Source organism: Gavialis gangeticus, unplaced genomic scaffold (genome assembly GCF_001723915.1).
Source record: "Gavialis gangeticus isolate Ggan-Ray unplaced genomic scaffold, GavGan_comp1, whole genome shotgun sequence".
NCBI lineage: Eukaryota > Metazoa > Chordata > Crocodylia > Gavialidae > Gavialis > Gavialis gangeticus.
In genome coordinates, this window is record NW_017729019.1 from 14,443,686 (window position 1) to 14,465,918 (window position 22,233).

Genomic DNA, 22,233 nt, shown 5'->3' on the forward strand with positions numbered 1-22,233 from the left:
CCCCTGAGACGCGTCCACACAAGCACGCACGTGCAGTTTGCGGCACTGCAGGCTTGATACCGGCATGTCCTGGTATCCGGAAAAAAAAGAAGCCGCCACAAAAAGTGGCGCGGCTCGTGTAGTAGCAGTGTGCGCCGTCGGAAACGGAGCCGTGCTCCACGCAGCTGGATGGGTGCCGCTGCTGCCCCAGGAGGCCCCCAGGACCCGGTTTGCCGTGGGCCACAGCACGCGTGCAGGGGCGCGCCCTGGGGCACAAAGCAGCAGCGCAAATATATGCCACTGCTGCTTGTGCTGGGGCAAATGCACACCCCTGCATGTGGGAATGTGCTCCTGAAGGAACGGAGTGTCCATCTGCATGCAAACTGAGCCTAATTGGGGCCCCTTTCTAGCTCTGCTGCACCCAGCCTCCTTCTGGAGAGAACCGTGGCCCCTGCTACACCTTACGTCTGTGACAGAGTGCACGGGTGAGTCGTGCAATAAATGTGGGCTGGCCACATGCACCAAGTCACAATCGCATGTTTTGCTGGCAATAGATGTAGACTGGCCACATGTGCAAAGTCATGTTTCCCCACAAAAGCGTCCATCCAGCTATAAAAAGAGCCAACCAGCTTGCAAACATGTAATGACTCTGAGCTGATTTCTATCCAGCTTTCATTTGAATATGGAGCAAGGCCCTATTCTGAGACCCCATGTGTGCAGACAGTGCTAGCTTTGTCCCAAAGGTAATAGTCACGGGGCCTTTGTGTGCTTCTACTCTGCTCTGAGTCTCTTGTGCCACAATGAGAGAGAGATTGGGGTAGCGTTCCCTTAAATGTAACGGGTCTAAGTTGCCCTAGCTTCTCCTACTGGGGGGTTAACTGAAGCTATGTGCATAGTTACTGTAGAGCAGCCAATGCCTGATAAGTTTCTATCCCCTGTTAATAATAGCAAGTAGGAGAACAGCTTGTGCACCTGCAATTACACTGGGATAAGTGAAAACTAAACCAGGGCAGTTTTGCCCTGTTGCATTCAAGGGTAAGCTGCCCTAGTTTAGATCTCACCATGAAATAATGAGAGCACAAGGAGAGTTACTGTGGAGCCGCTGCAGTGTGGTAAATCCATGCACACAAGTCAAGGCACATACCATGTGCCTTTAAACAGGGAGTAGAGGTGTACTGGAAGGGCAGTAACTATTTGTTTGCCTGTAGGTAAAGGAGCTAAGTTGCTGTGGTTTAGTTCCCACTCGCAGAGTTAGTACAGGCAGAGGGATAAGCTTAGCGTGGAGCAGGCACAGTAAAAGTCTGTGAATTGTAGGCTAAGGGAATGTAAAGGTTTTGTAGGACTTATGACTGCATGTGGGGGTGCAACCAACCCCTAGTCTTGGAACAGTTGCCCTGGCTTACGAATGTGACAGAACACCTTATACCACTATCATATCTCTATGATTTAAATTATGTGCATCCACTCCTGTGGCACTGTAAGGGGAACTACACCACTAAACTAAACCTGAATGCAGCTTCAGTGACTTTGTGCTCTCCTACCCAGGTAAAGGGAGCTAGATGGTAATAAAATCAGAACAAATGATGCATGACCCTAAGCAGCAAATAGGTCACTTCCCCACCCCACTTTCCCTTTGTAACACAGTAGAAAGTTGCATTTGTTTAATGTCTCTGCTTCATAATGTTAGGTAAAGTCACATATGCCTTTGAAGCAGCAGATTCTCTAGTATTAGTTAACTGATGTTAAGGATATGTTTGATATTTTTTGAGGCTAAAGACATTTTAAATCGTTCTGCCATAAGAGCTAATTTCCTCTCTTCTTCAGAATATTGGTGTCTTCCTTTTCTGAAGAGCAGCTGAATCGCTACGAGATGTATCGTCGTTCTGCTTTTCCCAAGGCTGCTATTAAACGGGTAAGGCTCTGCTGATATTCAGGCTGCAGAGTGAGGGATCCCACTTACTGCACATGTAGAAATACAGAGCAAAATGCATTCTCTTTGCTTTTTCATGTCCTGAGAAGGCATTTAGCAGAATTCAGATTTGTTGGAATCTGACAGGGATGTGCCATGAGCACTTCTGCTATGGCCTGCATGAAGGCAGTAGATTGACTATCACTACAAGTCTGGTCAGTCTGAATAGATGAGATTTGAATGGCAGAAGAACTGCCAACCCAGCTGCCTTGTTACTGGCTTTTTGAATTGGTTCCCATCCTCTTCTCCCATTGACTTCAGTAGTTGTTGCTCAAACGTAATATTTTTTTGGTAAGAATCTATACAGTTTTAGTGAAACTTCTCTTGGCTAATTGCATCTTCTCTCTTCTTAAGCTGATCCAGTCTATCACTGGCACCTCAGTCTCTCAGAATGTGGTGATTGCCATGTCTGGGATTTCCAAAGTCTTTGTTGGGGAGGTGGTAGAAGAAGGTGAGTAAAAGTGGAATATCTTACAGGCAGAGCAAACTAAGAATGCAGCACTTACCCATTCACTTTAAACAACGAGTTGGCTTTCAATGGACCTTTTGTCATGCCATCTACTTGAAGGAATTAGCTCAGTGTTCTTTTTCAGCAGTCACTCTATCCTGAACTGAATCTGTTCAGTACTTATTGCTAAGGAAGTCTGAACAAAAGAGAGGGGAGCCCACACTAATAAAATTCAGTGATATGGCGAGTTTACCATATCACAATGGAACTTTAGTATTGAAGGACAATGTAGTTGTCATGCATGTGCCTAGCCTTTACATACAGACATTAGATTCCTCAAGAATGACCACTGCCTTCCTCCCCCTCCCCCCAGTTTTGTTGATCCTGGTTGTCTGTAGTTGGTAGCTCATCTGAGGCAGTATAATTACATCTGCTTGAGCTGTCCCTAATGAAGGCTGCGTACGGCACTTGCAGCAACATTAATGCTGATACCAATAGCTCTTTTTCTTTTACAAATTTGAACTCTCCTCCTGCTCATAATGACCCTTGCACATACTCCCACAATTAACCAACACAGGGAGGACTTTTAAAAAAAAAAAAAAGGCGGGAGGAGGGGAAGAGAGAGTAGTCAGGGCATATCTAGTTCTGATACACTAATAAAATGTTTGGAAGTGCAGAGCTCAACAAATTATAGTCAGTTGTCGCAAATGACTTTGTATAGTAGCAGCTTCATAATGAAATAATTTCAGAAATCTCACTGTCTCTGTCTGATTCACGTTGTTTTCTTGGCTTTTGTTTTGCTTAGCACTGGATGTGTGTGAGAAGTGGGGAGAGTTGCCACCTCTTCAGCCCAAACACATGCGTGAGGCAGTCAGGAGGCTGAAGGCCCGGGGACAGATCCCAAATTCCAAGTATAAAAAAATCATCTTCCAGTAACGTGGGCAGGAGAAGGTGGAAGAGGAGCGCACAGTCTTCAGCTGCATACGATGCAACTTTGAAGTTGGTTCCACCTTCCAAGCCTGATGCACTTCCAGCATCCATTCTAATCTTGTGTCTGCAGTCTTCTCCAAACACACCAGAACCACAAGAAACCCCATGGCAAAAGTGCAACTAAACTGAGTTCATAAAGCCTGAGAAGCTGGCTGCAATGCTGCCATGAACAACTCGAGTATGGTAGATGGTTGCTAAAAAGAGAGAGATTCATGGAATGGATGATGTTACCATAGAGGTAACAGTCTTGTTAGGCCTCCAGTACAGGAAGCTCTTTAATACTAGAATAAACAGCTTATCTGTTGTATCACCTGCATAGAGTGCTACTTTAGGCAAGGACTTGAGGGTCTGGATTGAGTTAACACTGTCTTAGTAACAAATTCTGGCTCCTGCCTTTTTTGGAAGTTGCAGACTCAAAGCCTTTGCGTCTTACATTTGTGGCTGGGGGAAAGAGCCATGACCTTCAACATAGAAAGGGACAAGACATTTAAAGGGAGGACCCTGAAAGGCTAGGAACAGCTGCTGCTGCTCTGGCTTTCTGTACAGAAAGGATGGTTTTGTATAATGAGCACTCATTAAACTTGGTGTTGTGTTATGTTGCTACACTTAGTCTCTTTATGTTGTATAAGCTGTTTGTGTAACATCAGTTACCACTGAAGGATGAGTTGTTAGCAGAAACCAAGGGAAAATACAGCTGGACAGCACTGTGCATTCACTACCTTGGTGATTCCTTGAGGCAGTTTTGACAGCTGCAGTTTCCCTCATTTGTCATCTGTCAAGTGCTCAGAAATCAACACCTTAGAATAAAGAAACTGACCATGTAGAGTAACACAAAACACAAGTAAGTAAGGTTAACAAGTTTAATTTTTTTTCCTTTAACGTGGTTCACAGAACCAATACTCACTAGTGGAAATGTTTTACTGCAACAAAGTTCCAATACTGACCAGGACTCGAATTCAAGTCATAGGTGTATAGTACTGTACCTGGACACACTGTGCCCCTTGTTCGAGAAGGCTTCTTCTGACAACTTTGTTACTACCAACTCAAAAGTGATACTGAGGCCACATGCATTCCGCAGGTAACAGCAAGACTGTTACACCAAGGATTAAGTTGTAATGTAGAAAAGTAGAGTCTTTAAACATGTCTCCACTAAAGTAAACTTTCTTTTATAAAATTATCTATTTCAGCAACTTCCCCTCCCTGTTCTGGCTGCACCCTTTGCAGAGAGGAAGGTTGCATTGTACATGTATGTCACCATGAGGCTTGGGGAAGAAGGATGCCTGCATGGGACTTAATTTCAAATAAATAGAAGCACTCCAGGCTTTTGTAAACCTAACAATACATGGATGTGAGCAACTAACTTGCTACAGGCAACTGAAACCCAGCTCTGGTCAGGCTGCACTGGGGGAAAGGAGAGTTCAGCAGCTTTGACATTGCAGTTAGGCACCAGTTTTAGGCAAACCCATCCAGCATTACTCCTTTCCCAAGCTGGATGAAGACTCAGCAGAATATCCATTCAAACAAAGGAGTCACAGAAGCTGGGGAGAGACCCTGCCCTCCCTGTTCAAGCAAAAAGTGAATCAAAGCAAGTGAGAACAGCATCACACCTCACCAGGCAGCACTGGCAGGCATAATTTTACCTCCTGCTTCATGAGGAAGCAGGAATGAATGAATTCAATATCACAGATACTCGAATAAGGAACACTAATTTCTGGTTACATAGAACAGAGCAACAACTTTACAGAGGAATTAAAAAGCTCAGACTTGACACGGTTCACACACTTTTTATACTTACAATGAGCTGTTTGTACATATGTTTCACAGCAGGTTGTTTTAACGTAGGTGCGTGGTTACCTCCTGTTCTACAGTAAGAACGTGTGGGCTTGGTGCCAGCCCTATCCTTAGCACAGGAGGTAACAAGCATTTCTTAAATCCCTGCATTTATTTTTGAAACATGCTATGCACATGAGGCAATAGTGGTACAGGAAGTACCCAGCTGGTCTGTCCCCCACCCTGGTGCTAGAAGTTTAAAGTGCATTGTCCTCCTAATCACAGATTCCCTTTCCTGTAGGAGGGAAGGGCTGCTGGAGTTTTTAACATGGGCAGTAATGCACAAAGAACCTGTCTGGGCCTGTATTGAGAGGGGATGGGATGAGGCACAATTCTCCAGAGGAAGTATCCATTTTCATAGGTTCTGCCCCACATCCAAGGTAGCGCAGTGAATGACTCTCAGGTACAGCATCCAACCAACAGTGCAGTAGTCAGATGGGATGTCAGAAGTGACCTTATCACCTCACCACTGCAGAGCCTTTGAGGCTTCAGCTGCCCAATCTTTGCCAAAGGAAAATCATTCCCACCACATTACCTATGCATGCAGTGAAAGTCAAGCTCTTGCTGCATTCAGGCACTAGTCAGTCCCATCTTGGCAGGCAGGCAGATGCCAGAGATAAGCGTAGCAGTAGAGCTCTGCTCTCTGTCCTGAGGCTGTCTATTCCAGCGTAGCAGGCAAGGACCAACTATGACAGGTCAACCCTACCTTCAGACTAACATAGATAAGAATGCTGGCCATTTTTACTGGGTTCTGATCTGGCTGTCTTCCCTTTTCTCATGCACAGAGCATTTTGCTAAACGCTACAAGGCTCTTTGTGAGCCATTGTTCCACACACCCTCCCCCAGTCTCTACCATTAAACCAGCACGTTAAAGCATGCAGTTTTCTTCCCTGCAACTAAAGCCACACTACGGCCCCTAGGAAAGAGAAGTACGTACATATCTCGACCACTGGTCAAAGAGAAATATATATGCAAGACTAATGGGAAAAATCAATAGCACAAATTGCCTTCTTCCTTTTGTTCAGTTCCCAGATACCAAGCCATCATGGCTTGTGAGTAAGAGTCACAACTCATTACTTGGACCAAGCATAATCCTGACCTTATACGAGTTTATCTAACTTAATTTTAGTGGAGTTAAAAACATAACAGGACCTTTATGACAGACAAAATACCACCAGAATGCTAATTTGCTTTTCAGGGGGAAAAGGTGTTGGGGATCTTGAAGTGGAGAACTAAAATATGGTTCAACAAAGCTTCCATTCTCACATGGCCAGGTCTGGCCTTCCCACAGTTAAGAAAGGAAAGTCACCATCACCTATGCAGTCAGTTATCTTTGTAGTTAAGTTTTCCCCAAGCCAATTAGGTGCACTCTTCTACCTGTTTAACATGCATTATAAAGTGTTGTGTGCATTAAAACCGGTGCATGAATACACCTATAAAATATGGCTGGAAAATCCAACTCAGAAAAGTGTTTGAAATGCATTAAAATCCAAGAAAACATCCACATGCAAGAAGATGCTGTGGGTGGACAGTCCTCAGCAGCACAAAACTGACAAACCTGTACCACGTTTCATGCTAAATTATACAACTTAGTCCCTCCACACAACAGCATCTATGGTTGGGGGCCACTTCCCCTCACACCCTCCCTCCAACTCTTCTGCTGGCAGTCACACACAGTGGCTTCTTCACTGGATGCCTAGACTATACATTAGCCTGGCTAGGAGAGAAGAAACCACACCATTTAGCCCTTGGGAGAACAATTCACGCTTGGGATATCACAAAGAGCATTTTCTCCACTAGTTTTCTACTGATGCCCGCTTCACATTCTACTAGGCATCGTATCTGGGGAAGCTGTCTTTTGACGTGAAAACAGGCACAGACTAGCTTCAAAGACTTCAACTGCTTCAGGACAGTATTTTGGAGAAGGGGTAGCATTTCGCTGGCATTTTACCAGAATGAACACCACAGCTGCTGCCTCGGTCCCATCGCAAGAATAGCAGAGCGAAGAGGCAACCAGAACCATCTCAGAAGAGGTCCCAGTGCTCAGTGTCCTGATGAAACGTAAGCGCCCGCCTGAACATTCAACTGTTGGTTCAGCTCATGCTTCAGGTTGGAAAGCTAAGAAGTTACTGTTGCTCTCCAGGCTTCTGTTTTTGCTGCAGTCTGTGCACCTCTGATAGATAAGTGCAGTTCATAACGGGAGTTTATAGGCCAGCCTCCTTTCCTCAACCATGACCTGCAAAACACTCCATCCATCCTGATTCTTTCCTTCAAAGAAAGGCTAGCTTTGAGAGGAGATGCTGGATTCCCACAGGCTTCAGCATAAGAGATAAAGCTGAACATGCTTTACCTAACAAGTGAGGGAACATGGCAGTCTTGCACTGGGGTACAGGTAATAGCTAGGGTGTCTGGATACTGTGTGGGAAGTGGGGTTCAGAAAGGGTAGATGTTTTTTAAACTAGCATATGCACTGGTTCAATCCCAAGGCAGCAAATGGTTAGTGGAAAAGGGAACTAGAGGGAATCCTTTCTACCATGGCTCCCTGGGTTGCTCAGGGGAAGCTCCAGGCCACATTCTCTCTCCATAGGGGAGAGATTTCTCTATCTCCCACACACCGCAAGCCCTACATTTTCATTCCAGTCTTGGGCTACATCATGCTCTCACCAAAGAACTCTGTGCAACATCCACCCAATGTCTGACTAGGCCTGGCCTTGACAAATTGACCTTATTGCTTTCACCTGTGCTCTTTGGTGAGTGCATCTGGACAAAAAACACACAGGACAATGCTAGAGGAAGAACCAAGCAGCACCACCCGGCATGAGGAGCAAACACAAGAGAGAAAGCATACAGTCAGAAGGGTGAAAGCAGGCAGGTCAGCTCTGCTGTCAACTGACAAGACAAGGAGACCCTGGCTCCTGACTACTGTTCTGGCATTTTGGGCTCCTTGACTGAGCTCTGCACTGGGTCAGTGATAGAGGGTAGCACCACACTGCCAGGACAGAGAAACATGGCTGCCAGACCGGAATCAGGGAGCTCCTCTTGCTCATCCCCCTTCCTCAAGCCAGGCCTGCCTTCCTCTCGTCGCACACTTTGGAGTTCCTCTTACAGCAGCATTTGGGTTCCCATTCCCCCAAGTGATTCCTCTGTACAGAGGTTGACTTGTTTAGCAGCCATGTCACAAACTAGCCACCTCCGTGCTGGTGGTGATCCCTGCTCCTCCTGAGCAGCGGTGGGCAGGGCAGGCCTCTGCTGTCAGAGCTGGAAGAGGGGGTCGTGTTTGCGGATTTCCTGCAGAAGGCGTTCTTTGTCCTTGTTGGCAGCTTCTAGGGCCATTTTCGTGCCCTCCAGCTCCTGCTGCAACTCCGGCACTTCCTTCAGCTGCAAGAGACAGGGAAAGGAACAAAAATAAGACCCAAGCTTCTTCCAAAATGTGAAAAATGAGAGCAGAATGAGGTCATTTCTTTCTGTTATAATCAGAGAGGAATGCAAAACCAGAAGCTCTGGAAAGAACTAAAGGTACATGTCACAGAGCAAACAAAAGCCACTGACTGACATCCTCATTCTACTGGGTTTCCAGGCTTGAATACTTGCTGACAGATGCATTTCAGCCTGTTTGCTGGAATGCCTTTCAGACCCATTATTACAGTCAACGTACAGAGCCGCCATACAGATGGCCTAACGACCGGCCATCAGCCTCCCCCAAATGTGAACAAAATTTGTGTAAGAGAGGTTCTTCCTGCAGAGCGACTCTGGCTTCAGCTGACGATGAACACAGAGGCAAGAAAGGGTGGGTAGACTAGAAGGACAAACAACGGGCCCTATGCTGCACCCGGACAACATGCATCTTCCCTGGCCACCTTAAAGCCCTTCTACAGGTAAGGTCTATGAGAAAGGGCAGCAGGGGCTTCCCCCGGTCTCATCTCCGGGGCTGAAACTGGTTGTTATTCTTGCTGTACACACAGCCATCAGAGCAGCTTCACAGCCTGTAGCAAGGTTTACAGTATCCACAGCATCTTCAGCAGTGTTTGTCTGTGGGACTTCCCTTGAGCCCCTTGTTTCATTCAGAACTTAGGTTACCAAAGAATGAGTTCTCTGATTGAGGCCTAGGGCCCTTTTTCTATAGCCTCCCCATATGAAAAAAGACCTTCCAGAGCAGCGACTGGACAGAGGTGGGAAGACAGAAGATAATTTCTCCTCAGAAGAAAAATGTTTCAGATACTGAAAAGGAGGAACTGATTATGCTAAGGGAATGGGTGTGGAAGGAGGCAAGGGTCCTGAACCCAGCCTGCTCACAAGACGGCACTATTGTTACCCATCTGTAAACCCTCCAGGTAAGAGGCATGCTTGCTTAGGGCCAGCGTTTCCCAGTCTGCAGCCAGATTTCTATCAGTCTGCAAGGGACCATGCAGAAATGGCTTACCTGAAATTCATGCACTGCTCCTGCAGGAGCTGCTGGGACTCTTGGTGCTGAGACCTCGTGCTCCTGAAGGCCTGGCTCAGCCCTTTTCCACGAATATGGTCCCTCGCCTTCGACAGCTGGGAAGCAATACAGGGATAATATATAAGTGTGTGCACTGCTACCATAGACCACTTGGATTCTCTCTTTTTTTTTTTTTTTATGAGAAGTGCTCTGCAGCTGAAAGGATCATCCCTTGTAAAAAGGGGAACTGACAATTTGTCCAGTATGTATGAACCAGTGGCAGTGAGTTTAGACTGCCAGGCACTCATTGTAACCATTATCAATGCTACTTCAAGTGCCAAATTTATCATCTCCAGCAAGACTGGACAGAAGTCGCAACCTGGAGCACTGGCAAGAGAACCGAAGTGTTTATATAGGAAACAGTCTTAGCCTGGTCTGGCAAGAATATCTGGGATAGATCCGATACCCCAGATCTTGCCTTTCCTAGCAGTTGTGAATCCAGTCCAGCATCTTCCAGTAGGAGTCACTGCTGGGCACTCTATTCCTCAGTAACAGCTGCTGGGGCAAAAGAGACCAGAACTGCCCTACTTTACTGACCTGTTACGTAGAACACCCCGTCATCTTTGCGTGTCACAACAACGTGATCCACAGCCAAGGTGATGGGGATGGGACCAGGGGAGGTAGGGTATGTTGGAGGGCTGTCATCCTGCAAGAAGACCCAACAAAATATCAGCTGCTGCATGTGACTCTGCAGCTGGGCAACATAGCAAAGAACCGTACCGCTGTCAGCATTCCCAGATCTATCTGGGGTTGGCCATTACACAGGAAACAACGGTTTTACAGGTGGGCTGTACCTGCACTTCAGTTGCCTATTAAGAGAGCCCTCTGCTTGGGTGAAACAGAGTTAGTCACATCATTAAAGATGCCCCATAATCAATCAGTCTCATCACAACGCCCCCTACTTCAGGTCACATCTTGCAGTAACAGCTTTGCAAGTCCCGGACTCAAACCCCCATCAGAATGTATCAATACAGCAGGCTCAAGACATGCTCCTGGTTACAGGTGCATTGTCAGACACCTCTCTGCCTCCAGTTCTGAGCGACTAAGATTTCCACCAAGCTCTTTTTTTTTCCCCCCTGCCCCCAGGCCTCAGAATTCTCATGGTCCAAGCACTAACTAGACTACCATCCCAAGGACCCAGCTGTACACCATTAGGTAGCTCCTATAGGGCAGAGGAAAACAATTAGCCTAGTTGATCAGGAAATGGCATCTTTCTGGACTGCTACACAAACCCTTTCACAAGTACCACCTTGCACACAACTCAGCTCATGACACACCCCTCTCTCCAAACACACACACCTTCAGCGTGATCTTGGCATCCACAATCTCTATTTTCATGGGGATCACCTCCGGTATCACTTCATCCTCAAGGAAAGGGCCGAGGTTGGTGAGGAAAGACATCAGGAGCTCTGCCTGGTAGCTGTGGATCAGCATTTGAAGGAACCCGTTCTGAACAGCGAGGGGCGAGTGCACAACGGCACTGGGTCCTATTTCAAGACGCATGCACACTTCTGGCTGAGTCTGACTAGTTTCTGTGGCTGAGGGCTTCTCTACGTTTAGCTCTCCTAAAGGCATGAAAGAATATCATTACTGTGGAAGACAGCATTAGCAAAAAGCTGTAAGAAATACATACGCGCCGTGAAGCCTTTCATTGTTTGAACACTGGGTAAAACCCAGTCTATGACACCAGTGATGATCCAAAATCATGGCTACTGTTCAGTGCTGCCATCTACATAAAAGGAGCAGGACTTCAAATTTCCATAGAAAAATCTCCATATCCCGGGCCCTCAAGTTCTTCTCTCCCCTTCAGTTGTTTCACTTCCAGTCAGATTTCCACATTTATCTGGTTTATTTGATAAGAACTAGAACTTTATGTTGTATCAAGGAAAAATCTAACCCCCCATTGTATCGATAACGTCAAAGACTTTTTCATTCTTCTTCTACGAAACCTTTTATACACAGGGTTTTTTGCATTCTCAATTGTACACTGTGAAGTCTCATCATTTTATTTCGCCTCCTAGTGGCTAAAAAGTTTATCACTATGAAAATGCATCAGCGCAACAGTCACTACTCATTCTTCTTTGGAAGATTTAAATGTGAGTTTGTTTAAATATGGGTGAAACATCCCAAATTAAGAGTGCTAAAGTCTTGATATTCCTTTTTATCTACAGCAGGTACAGTGCAAGCTTTTTATGTCACTATAATCTACTATTAATAAAGTATAGTAACATGGAGGAACCCCATTCAAAAATCATGCCCTTACCGCAATAGACACTGCACAGATAGAAGACAGCCCCTACTCTGGAGAAATGATAATCTAGGTCAGTCTCTGACCTAGGGGGACCACACAACTTTAAGTATGTAGGGGAATTTTAGTCTCTAGGGCTCATACACTCCTTGGCTTCTTTGGAGAAGTAGTCACTAACAGATTCAATTAGTATTAAATTCACAGATTATAAATCAGAAAAGACTTGATCATCTAGTCTGAGTCCCTGTATGACAGGTCATAAGATTTCCCTGAATTAGTCTTCAATCACAGGATCTCTAAGAAAAGCAGCCAGTCTCAATTTAAAAATGGTCAGTGATGAAGAATTGCCCACAGCTCTTGGTAATTTCTTCCAGTAGTCACTTACCTGCACTAACAAATGTGCACCCTCTTTCTAGTCTGAATTTACCTAGTGGCAATGTGCAGCCACTGGATTATACCTTTGTTTATACCTTGGGATGATAGATTGAGGACCCCTCTATTAGCAACTTCCTATCCCCCACATAGATGCTACTAGACTGCAAACATGGCCCAAATGGAGTTTCACAAGTCTCAGGGTAAGACATTTTCCAGTCCTTTAATTGTTTCTGTGATTTTCTAGACCTCTTCCAATTTATTAGCTTCTTTCTTGATCATGTCTTGTCCTGGTGCTCTATTATTTTGCCTGAAATCATCATCAGGCTGACAAGCCTATAATGACCTATATCCTCCTGCCTACCATTCTTTAAAAGACTTACAGAGCAGGAATTTTCTTTTATACTCTTGGAACTTCTCTAGCGTTCCAAAGCTTCAGGGTGGGAGACAACTCCAGAATGCAAGTTATCCGGACATGCTCACTTGAAAAAAGCCTCTAGTTTAACATTCACCAGAGTAACTGCTGAAATGCATAGTTGGCATCATCGTAGGATACAGCTACATCATCAGGATTTTTCCCCAAATACAGACTAGTTTATGAAATACTTTTGCCAGCTCTTTTATTCATGTCAGCTCTACCATGTGCATCTAGTATCGGGTAAACATCTTTCTTAAGATTCCTTTTGTTCCCAATATACTTGAAAAAACTACTTTTCTGGCTGCAGATTTTTTTTATTGCTTTCCTTACCGGGTTTTCTACAATTTCCATCTTGATTTATATTTTGTTAGTACCAACTTCCCCTTCCTTCCATTTGTTCTCTATGGGTCTTTTTTATTTTATTACAGTGGCTTTCATTTCCCCTCCATACTGTTTTTTAAAAACCAATACGACCTTTTACTGTTGATTCTAGCTTTTTACTCATCCAGTACGTTTTTTTTTTTTTTTTTTAAGTTTCCAACCAGGCACACTTAATTTCTCTCCTCCATCTGAGAACTAACACAAAACTGGATATCAGCTTCGTGAAACTGAACCTTTGAAATCATCATGTATATATACAAAACGCTGTTTGATTCTGTTTGCAAATAACAAACCAAATGGGCAGCGGTGAATCTGTCATGTGGCACCTGTCCACAGAGAGTTGGTATGAAAATATCAAAAAGCCAATGAAACAACTTGAGGTCACTGGTTATGAACCATTGATATAAAGGGTCTCAAAAGAATTTATATTTCAGTGTCAGCAATACTCATTTATGGCAGCAACAGGCTGCTAAGTTTTTTGCACCTCCTTCAGGATTGTAACCTATGTACTCAGAGCACACTACACCTACAGAAAGTAGCCTTGAAATGTTCAAGATATAGTCAAGTTTGGGGCTGATTTAGAAGCCTTTCAAGTCATGGCTGCTTGCCACAGTTGCACCCATCAATCGTACAGTACTCTATTTAACTATATAAGTCACAAAACAGACACTGAGGCTGCAGATTTCCTATGCACTTAGGTGGCTTACACACAAAGGACCCAAGTTCATTACAATGCAAACACAACAGGCAAAATATGGGGCCAACATTGTGTCATCCAGTTAAGTGAAGTACAGACTTATCCATATTCATATAGTGCAGTCCACTGTGTCTCCGTTGCTGTTATACGTGAAGAGTGCAAACGGCAGTTAAAACTCCATAAATTTGGCTTTGGGTCTTTCAAAGCCAACCGATCCAACAAAGGTGAGCGTCTTACCCATGCAGCTATGAAGATACTGCCACATTCCAATATTTCCCAGCTGCTCTGGAATAACCTCCGTAACTTGTACAGCAAGTGACATATCATCTCCTTTCACTTCTATCCCGCAGTTCACCTCATTCATTTTTAGCACCAGAACAGACACCTGAAATGGCAAAGCAAGGGACCACTTGGCATAGACTGGCCTCACTTTGCAAAATTCCTTTGGAAACAGATTACAAGGAGAGGGAATAAAAATCTCACCAGCTGAAGACTGGGGTCTTCTCCACTCTGAAAAGATGAGCTGTTTATGTCAGGTGACCCTCCACCCTCATCCTCTGCCATTGGGCTTCCTCCACTGCCTGCAACATTAAGGCCACGAGGAAGGTGTCCTGTGGCAAAATGATCCAGGCTGGGTTCTGAAAGAGATGTTATGTACCCATCACACACAGTCCCGATTTCAGCATCTGCCTCAATATCATGGCCCAAAGGCTCTTGCCAACCTCCTGAAACCCATCACGAGTAGCTTGGACCACGTAGATTAAACAACCTGGAACCGAAGCGACACATTCGTTGCAAGGCTCAGCCCCATTCTGCCCTTCTGTCGCACCTTCCATAGCAGGTGCTCAAAGCACTTTATGAACATCCTCCCTCCCAGATGAGAAAACAAGTGAAGTGACCAGACCAGCAATGAGACTGTGGCAGATCAGGGGATAGGACTCAGGTCTCTTAAGTTCCAGTTCATGTTTCAATCCTTCTCTGGCTCTACCTCCATATTTCAAAGGCACCCATAACTGACATTGTACACATATTGGGACAATTTATCACACAATACTTCCCTACACCTGATTTCATAGAGAAGACATCTCAGAGGAAAGTATCACAGAGATTTGTATTGGGCGAATTGCGTGTGACTTTGGGAACGAGTAACTGATAAATCCTATTCTGGACTAGCATAAAGGGACTCTTGGCACACCATGCTTCACTGGCCACACTGCAGATGAATCTAGCTGTGTGAAATGATGAAAGAGAGGAAAAGCTATGTGCAGTTCTACTTACCAGAGTCTGTGAGCATCACAAAGCCCCCATCACTGCCGTCGCTGTCCACAGAGAGCCGGTCCTCGGGGCCACTCCCATCTATGGAGGTGGCATCAAAAGAATGCTGGGATGCCGTCCTCTTCATGGAAAAGAAACGCATCCGGCTGCTGCTTCCCCCGGGAATTGCTGGCCCCTCTTCAGCTTTAGGCACAGGATCCCTACCAAAAACCCAAAGATGCCAACAGCTTAGCTTCAGAGCACTGAACTCACCCCTAGGGACACATCTGTTGTTCAACAAAACAGTGCTCGCAGCCCAGCTCTGATTGCTGGGGAAAGCAGAGAGACTGAAACTTTATTTATCCACAGCCCAGGACAGCAGTCAGTGACAGAGCAAAAGTCTCAGTTCTGCTGGTTGACTATTGATTTATTTATGAGTAAAAGTTTGGAGGATTGATCCAGTGACGCTTGAGTTACCTACTGATTAGCCCCATACAAAACCACAGCCAGGCAGCAAGAAAGCCCGCATGACTAATTCTTGGTCTGTCATGATGCTGCAGTAATTCACATGGAGTGAATCTGGCATGTGACTTGACACAATCCTTTTTATAGCTAACTTCTTTCCAACACACCATCTTTGAAAATGAGCTCATTCACATCCTCCATGTGAAAGGAGAAGTATGTCGAAAAGGCCATCACGCTGGGCATACCAATCATTCTTACCAGTAATCACCCGGCCTACTTAAAAAGAGGAAATGTAAGAAGTGTGACACATGCACAATTTATATGATTCAGTGTAACTGCAAAAAGAGCTTTGCTAAACTTCACTTGAAGGAGGTGACTAAGCTAAAGGTCCTACAAAGTGCAGGTAGTCCCTGACATACCTAAGCAAGCATCTGCTATGGGAGTTTAGTTACCTTTACGTCATGCGGTAAAATCTTTATTCTAGTAAGTGTATGAGCTGAAATAGATACTTAAACAGCAGGTGCATGGGATAAGCTCCTTCCTTTCTGCTTTATTCCCTAATATGGGACCCATTACTTTTAAACTTGGTATGCTCTGTGCAATGTTTGTCTTAGAATAATAAATATATAGGGCTGGAAGGGACCTCAATATAGTGCCTAGTCCAACGACCTGCCGCCAACAGCTATTTATCTTATCTGTTCCTTAAAACCTTAAGTGGAAGAGAATCTACAACAATCACAGACACCCTGTTTCACATATTTCTGGGAGCAGGGCTCAGACCCACCTGCTCAGTTTATAAAGGCCACTCAAGAGCCATCAGGTAACAACAGTAACTAACCTGGACAAGGATTGAACTAGCAACCCGGAAACGAAGGGCTCCAGTGTCCTATTACCAATTCCCTGAACTATTTCAGCTGCTCAGCTCCACCAGTTCCATTTTGCCTTGTGAAAAGTAATTGCCAGAAAATCACCTAGAGACTCCTGCACACTGGGAAATAGCCAGCAACATCCCTACTGCAATTAAACAGTTGTCAGTCAGTCGTGATGTCTGGGTCCGTCGTCCTGGGCCAAATTTGGACAAACAGGAAATGAGAGTCCTCTCTCCCTTTCACCATCAGTCCCCCCTGGACATTCTTACTGCCACCCTGCATTCCACACTCTTACACGACACAGGGAGAGCGGCATTAGAAGAGAGAGGAGAAAATGGAAGTGGGCTTATGTTTGTAGAAGGGGACGGCGGAGAGATCTAGCCACGTCAGGTATCAGTCTCATCACCTAATGCCTTCTAGAAGGCATTCAGATACTGTAGTGATGTGCATGGCACAAGGACCTATCTAGAACAGAGAAGGGACTGACCTCTACGGCTCCTTGGAAAGAAAGATGCATTTCTGAAAACACTGCACAATTTATGACATGCAGGTTTCTGTGGAGACCCTAACCACCTGGATCCTGCCTTCTCCTTGGCTGACAATCTCATGACACTTACAAGAGCATCGATTTTGGTCATGGATGCCTGGACACATTTCCCTCATGCTACTGCATGACAAGCTGCAAATTGCCCTCCACCCACAATGTGGCAACGTTTTAGTAGCAGCAGGTGCAACAGACCGTGGGACATATGAGATCTCTAATCCAAGCCAGTAGCAACAGAGACAAAGTCACCAGTCTATACCTTGCCCCCTTCCCTCAGGGTGAGCAGTCTATGATTTTAAAGAGCATTCAGTGTGAAGCGTCAAAGGTTACAGACCGATTCAAAGTCTGAACGGAGTAGAAAGGAGCAACTGCAGACATGCATGTGTCAGCCTTACAATGCCTCACTGTCCCCAGTGCGCTACTGCCATTTCACAGGGACAGAGAGATGACTCACTCACTTGGCGGGCGGTAGAGAGAGCATTTTCTGCATGGTAGAAGCCATCCTCTCCCGGCTCAGGCTGAAAGCATCTTTAGTCATCGACATAGCTTCTTTGGTGAGGTCCATGGTTGCGTGCAGAGCTTCTTTAGTGGCATCTTTTGTCATATGAAGTGCACTCGAGAATTCCACCTCCAAGCTCTTTAATGGAATTAGTTCTACTTCTCCATTGAGCACGATACTTCCATTTCCCATTGCCTGAACCTCAGATGGGTTGGAGGGAAGAGAGGTTTGACTGCTATGCTCAGTCAGTCTCTCTGCATCCAGGGCTTCTACAGCTTCACGTGCTTCTTCTATTGGTCCTTTCTGCTCTATGCTCCTGCTCTGCGGATCTGCCATATCGGTTGCTTCCAGAGTTTCATCAGTCAAAGATTTTGGCAGTTTCTCCAGCAGCTCACTGTTAATGCTCACATCTGTGTTTTCATTCTCACTATCTTCTGGGACTTTTGAGGGGCTGCCCATTTCCTTCTCTGAGCTAGCATCTGATTTCAGCTCCTTCTCTTCAGCAGCCAGCCCCTCCTTGCTGTCTGAAGGAGACAGCTCAGACCCCATCGTCAGGCTCGTTGTATCGGAGTCCACAGACCTAGGTTCTGAGCCAGAGCCTGGGATGGGATTCATGAGCAGGGCCACTTCTGCACGGTTGAACAGGAGACCCAAGCAAGCAGTCAGGGGTTCTGTGGGGGATCCAATCACCTCCTGTGTATCTTGGGCCAACTGCCCCTGCAGCGTCTGCATAACTTCCCTCAGCCTGAGCAGCACCAAGTATTGGTAGTGATTCAGCCGAACTTTCACACGATCAGCTGAGTACATAAGCATGTGAATATCAGCAGAGGCTTCTAGCTCTTTATCATCCCCTCTGCCATTAATTTCACAGTCACTTTCTCTCAAGACATCCATTGCCTCTGGGATCTTGTGGATGGTTTTCAGGTCTTGCTCAGTCTTTGATCTTTGGCGGATCCCAGACTCTGTGGTAAGGTCCTGGTGTTTGGCATGATTACTAAAGCTTGCAGAAGACTTGATTTTCACCTCCAAAGCAGCAGAGGCCTGTTGCTTCCAGGCTTGAGCCTGCTGCCATTTCTTGGGACAGCAAGCCCAAACTGAGAGGGGGAAAGGATCAATGAAGTTCACAGCTCTGCCCTTTGAACTCTCAGCCCCCTCAAAGTCCAAGGAAATCTGGGTGAAATTAATAGACCAGAGGTCGTCAGAAGCAGTGGTCCTCTGTGTCACCAGGGGAAAACCCGTGTGATTTTGGGCTCTGGCATCCACCTGGTATGCATGCCTTAAGAAGAGGGTGTGGAGGATGCTGAAGCTGTCCCGAGACTTTGGAAAGCGGGTGTAGGTAGTGTGAAAGAACTCAGAGTTGGCAAATTTGCGGAAGAGGTTCTGGAGGGCAAGGCAGCTGCCGTGTGGAACGTGGCGTGTGTTGGTGGCAGTCATTTCGGACATGCGGACTGAGAGGGTCTGTGGGCGGTCCCGGTGGTCAGTGACTTTCTTCTCCACAGGAATGTTTAGCTTCAGTGAGGAGGAATAAATAGAGAAGGCAGTTAGGCAAGTTACACATTTCCACCATGCTCAAGACAGGGGTAGCTGGCTATTAATATTACCTCACCTTCTTTCAAGTGAAATAACTGGGTTTTTTTATTATTTTTTTTGAAAGGTGACTGGGTGCCAGCCTGGCAAGTGCCAGGGACTGAGGTCATTTTCCATCCACATCTCGGGAAGCAGCGCAAGCTTATCCCATTCTACACCCATCCTCAGGCCTTGCCCCCCTCTGCAAGGACTCGCCCTTGCATTTACAACTCAAGCATCTCCAGTGAGACAACCAAAAACTGGGTTAGCCAGCCCCCTATGCAATCAGATTTCAGTGCTCTGGATGGGTATGTCTGCTGGGAGCTGGTGTAAAATCCACCAATTCACTTCCAGCAGGCCACACAGCTATCAGACAGTAACTTGACAGCAGCAAAGTTTAGTTGGCTTTGAACTGATAAACTTAAAGGGCAATGGTTCCACATGGAACTATAACCTGGAAGTATCCATTTCTTCCCTTCCTGGGTTCATAGACATGAACTGTTTTGCCTATTCCAGACTCCATGCCACGTTATACTACCCAGAAATCACAAAAAGGAATTAACACCTGAAGGAGTCAGCCTAGAAACAGGGGATGGAGGCGCGCGGGGTGGGGGGGAATGTTTTTCCTCCTCATTCTGAGCTGCCACCACTCTCTGGTTCCATATTTCCAAGCAAGGGCAGAAAAAACCACGAACAGTACCTTCAGCCCAAAGCCGTCTAGTCGAACATCAACGTGCTCATCCTGCTTGCCAGAGTTCTCCAGCTTGTAGATGGCTTTAAATTGTTCCAGGCTGCGATAAAGGTCCAGGCAAAAGAAATTCACCCAGAGCATGCTCACTGTATCCAGGGTAAACATTAGGCCATTCAGCTGCACGTACAGGTTGGGGCTTGGAACTGCAGGAGAACAGGACAGGGTAATGGTAAATTTGACATTTCTCAAACTCAAAAAAGGCTAGCTGAAGCCTTTTGAAAAAAGTAACTCAATATTCACCTTGCACTGAACATAAACGGGAAAGAAGACACGACCATATACAAAATGTGAACTGTAATACGGCATGCTGATAGGATTGCTTTACAGCCGATGAACTCTAGGAATATTGACCAATTGAGATGCCCAGGATCCCATCTCATCAGGATAAACTGAAGCAGAGGGTGAAGAGACTCACCCAAGTTCACAAAGTGTGTCAGGTTCAGAGTCAGAAACAGAATCTAAACTAGACTCCTGGTTCAATGCAACAGACCCAACCAGAACCATCAAACTTGGACAGACACTGGGGTAACATGTTTCAATAACCACATAGCCAACCTACTGTTACACACCCAATTTCAACCCTGCCACCTCCTATCTATTTACCTAAGGATCCCAACAATAAGCAAAAATTAAGAGGAACATCAGGACACTGAACAAAACCTGAGACATGGAGGAACACATCAAAAGGATTAAAACCAGACTGATTCCCTAAGAAGTTTACCCAGTGAGGTGCTACTCTTGATGAATCACCTGGGAATTCCTGATTGTCTGAGAAGTAGTACTCTGTGAACTCAATGTGGATTGCAGAGACCTCTTTGGGAAGGTTCAGGGATTTCCTGCTGCAGGAGAGCAAGGAGGAAGGCTTCTTACTACGCTGCCCAGCAGTAGAAACCTGAAAAAAAAAGAGAGGGCAAGTCACTATACTCTGGTTTGAAAAGTGGCTATTCATGTAGCAGTGCAGGCTCCCATATTTATTCTCTTGGATTCATTCCCAGATCAAATATTAGCAGTTTACCAGTGAAACTTGTCTTCCAAATACTAGTACAACCCCTCACAACTTCAATCTGAGTTCTGAAAATCCAGCTGGGACCTTGAATATTTATGCCTCATATTACTACCAACAACTGTGGCATTCAGAATCTAGCCCCCAATTCTGCTGAGGACACAACACAAAACACTCTTCTGCATTTTCTTGTAGTTCTGCAAGGCTAACGAGGGAAATTCTGAAGGGCCTTGGGACTCATCTCCTCCAACAAGGTCTACTTTTTAAGTCAGAAGGTGCGAAAGAGAGACCATCATCAAACCCTCTCCCGTCCTTACGGCTGCAGGCAATATCACCTGCTCCAAGCTTTGATGGTATCTGAGGGAAGTCCAGGAGGAAAGAACACTTGACTTTGCAAGTTTAGCTTCAGCAGAAACAGCCATTTGGCGCTCTGTTTGTGCCTGGGTTTGGTTAAAAAAAAGTGAATTGCGTCTGAAAGGAGGCATGTCAGGGCCCCTGCCAATACAAGCTCTGACACCCTTCTTGGCTCTGCCCACTCTAGGTTTTTCATGATTTCTTGTTTAACATCATAGCAGGCTAAGGGCTTCATTACAAAAATAAGACAATTTGAACAACAGATGAGCGCTCCTCCCTGCCTGCTGTCTGAATCCCCACCTGATGGATGTCCAGGTCATCCACTCGGACTACCACACAGCTGGATCGAAGCCGGTTCCAGGCAGGGCGCCGAAGCTGGGGTAAGCTCAGGGGAGGAGCCCGGGCCTGAGGATGGCCTTTCTCTGGAGAACTTTTGTGAGGACTGGACAGGTCTGCGGGGAGAAAAGCACTGTAACCAGTCTCAGGTGAATTTCACTCACGTCCTTCTCAATGAATCAGAACTGTTAAAACACCATACCCGGGAGAGACCTTCAGGAAGCTCAAATGTGTTTATGAAATAGGAATAACAGACCCAAATTAAAAATAAATGGGCCAGACTAGGTCATAAGGGATTAGTGCCCTGTGAAGAAAGAACACAGTTAAAGAGCAATGTCTGTTGTGGCAAGATGAATGTGAACTCTGCAGCACAGCTCCTAGGATCTGAGGCACATGCAGCATTTCACCTGCATACCAGCAATAAAACAGGGAACGTTTTACTGAACTAGCTAAGGAAATCACTCCTACAGTCTATCTATCCATTCCCTATAGTCTGTCCTAATGCCAGATGTCTTAATATTTTGTGGGTTTTATATTTCCAATTGTTTATGTGCCACAGATCTGTGACAGTGGGGTGTTTTTTTGTTTTTTGGGGACAGGGGGAGAGTTGTTTTTGTAGAGGGGAGGGGTTGTTCTGTTACTTGTTTATTTTTATTTTTTAAACTGAACCTCCTTTGTGCAAAAGTAAGCCAGAATTGCTGCTGTTGGAAGACTTGGCAGGAGAGTGATCTACAGCACATCCTCAGATGGCTTTGTCCTTTGGATTAAATCAATTAGCAT

General features: G+C 45.6%; 2 protein-coding genes across 2 annotated transcripts in view; one reads left to right on the plus strand and one right to left on the minus strand.

Moving 5' to 3' along the window:
- Window positions 1-372: 372 nt before the first annotated feature.
- Window positions 373-3,593, plus strand: TAF11 (TATA-box binding protein associated factor 11; the record flags this gene model as incomplete). Its single annotated transcript, XM_019514164.1, has 4 exons — window positions 373-464; window positions 1,804-1,891; window positions 2,303-2,399; window positions 3,202-3,593. Coding segments are annotated over 4 exons (408 nt in total), but the record flags the coding sequence as incomplete, so codon positions are not given.
- A 640-nt stretch (window positions 3,594-4,233) lies between these two features.
- Window positions 4,234-22,233, minus strand: part of UHRF1BP1 (UHRF1 binding protein 1) — a gene marked incomplete at its 5' end in the record, with an annotated part of 36,411 nt that continues 18,411 nt past the window's right edge. The window contains 11 exons of the mRNA XM_019513763.1: window positions 4,234-8,594; window positions 9,637-9,752; window positions 10,234-10,342; window positions 10,996-11,261; window positions 14,050-14,197; window positions 14,296-14,450; window positions 15,091-15,287; window positions 17,403-18,952; window positions 19,710-19,903; window positions 20,511-20,652; window positions 21,418-21,569. Of these exons, the coding sequence (XP_019369308.1) occupies window positions 8,469-8,594; window positions 9,637-9,752; window positions 10,234-10,342; window positions 10,996-11,261; window positions 14,050-14,197; window positions 14,296-14,450; window positions 15,091-15,287; window positions 17,403-18,952; window positions 19,710-19,903; window positions 20,511-20,652; window positions 21,418-21,569 (3,155 nt within the window). The remainder of the gene's footprint in view (window positions 8,595-9,636; window positions 9,753-10,233; window positions 10,343-10,995; window positions 11,262-14,049; window positions 14,198-14,295; window positions 14,451-15,090; window positions 15,288-17,402; window positions 18,953-19,709; window positions 19,904-20,510; window positions 20,653-21,417; window positions 21,570-22,233) is intronic.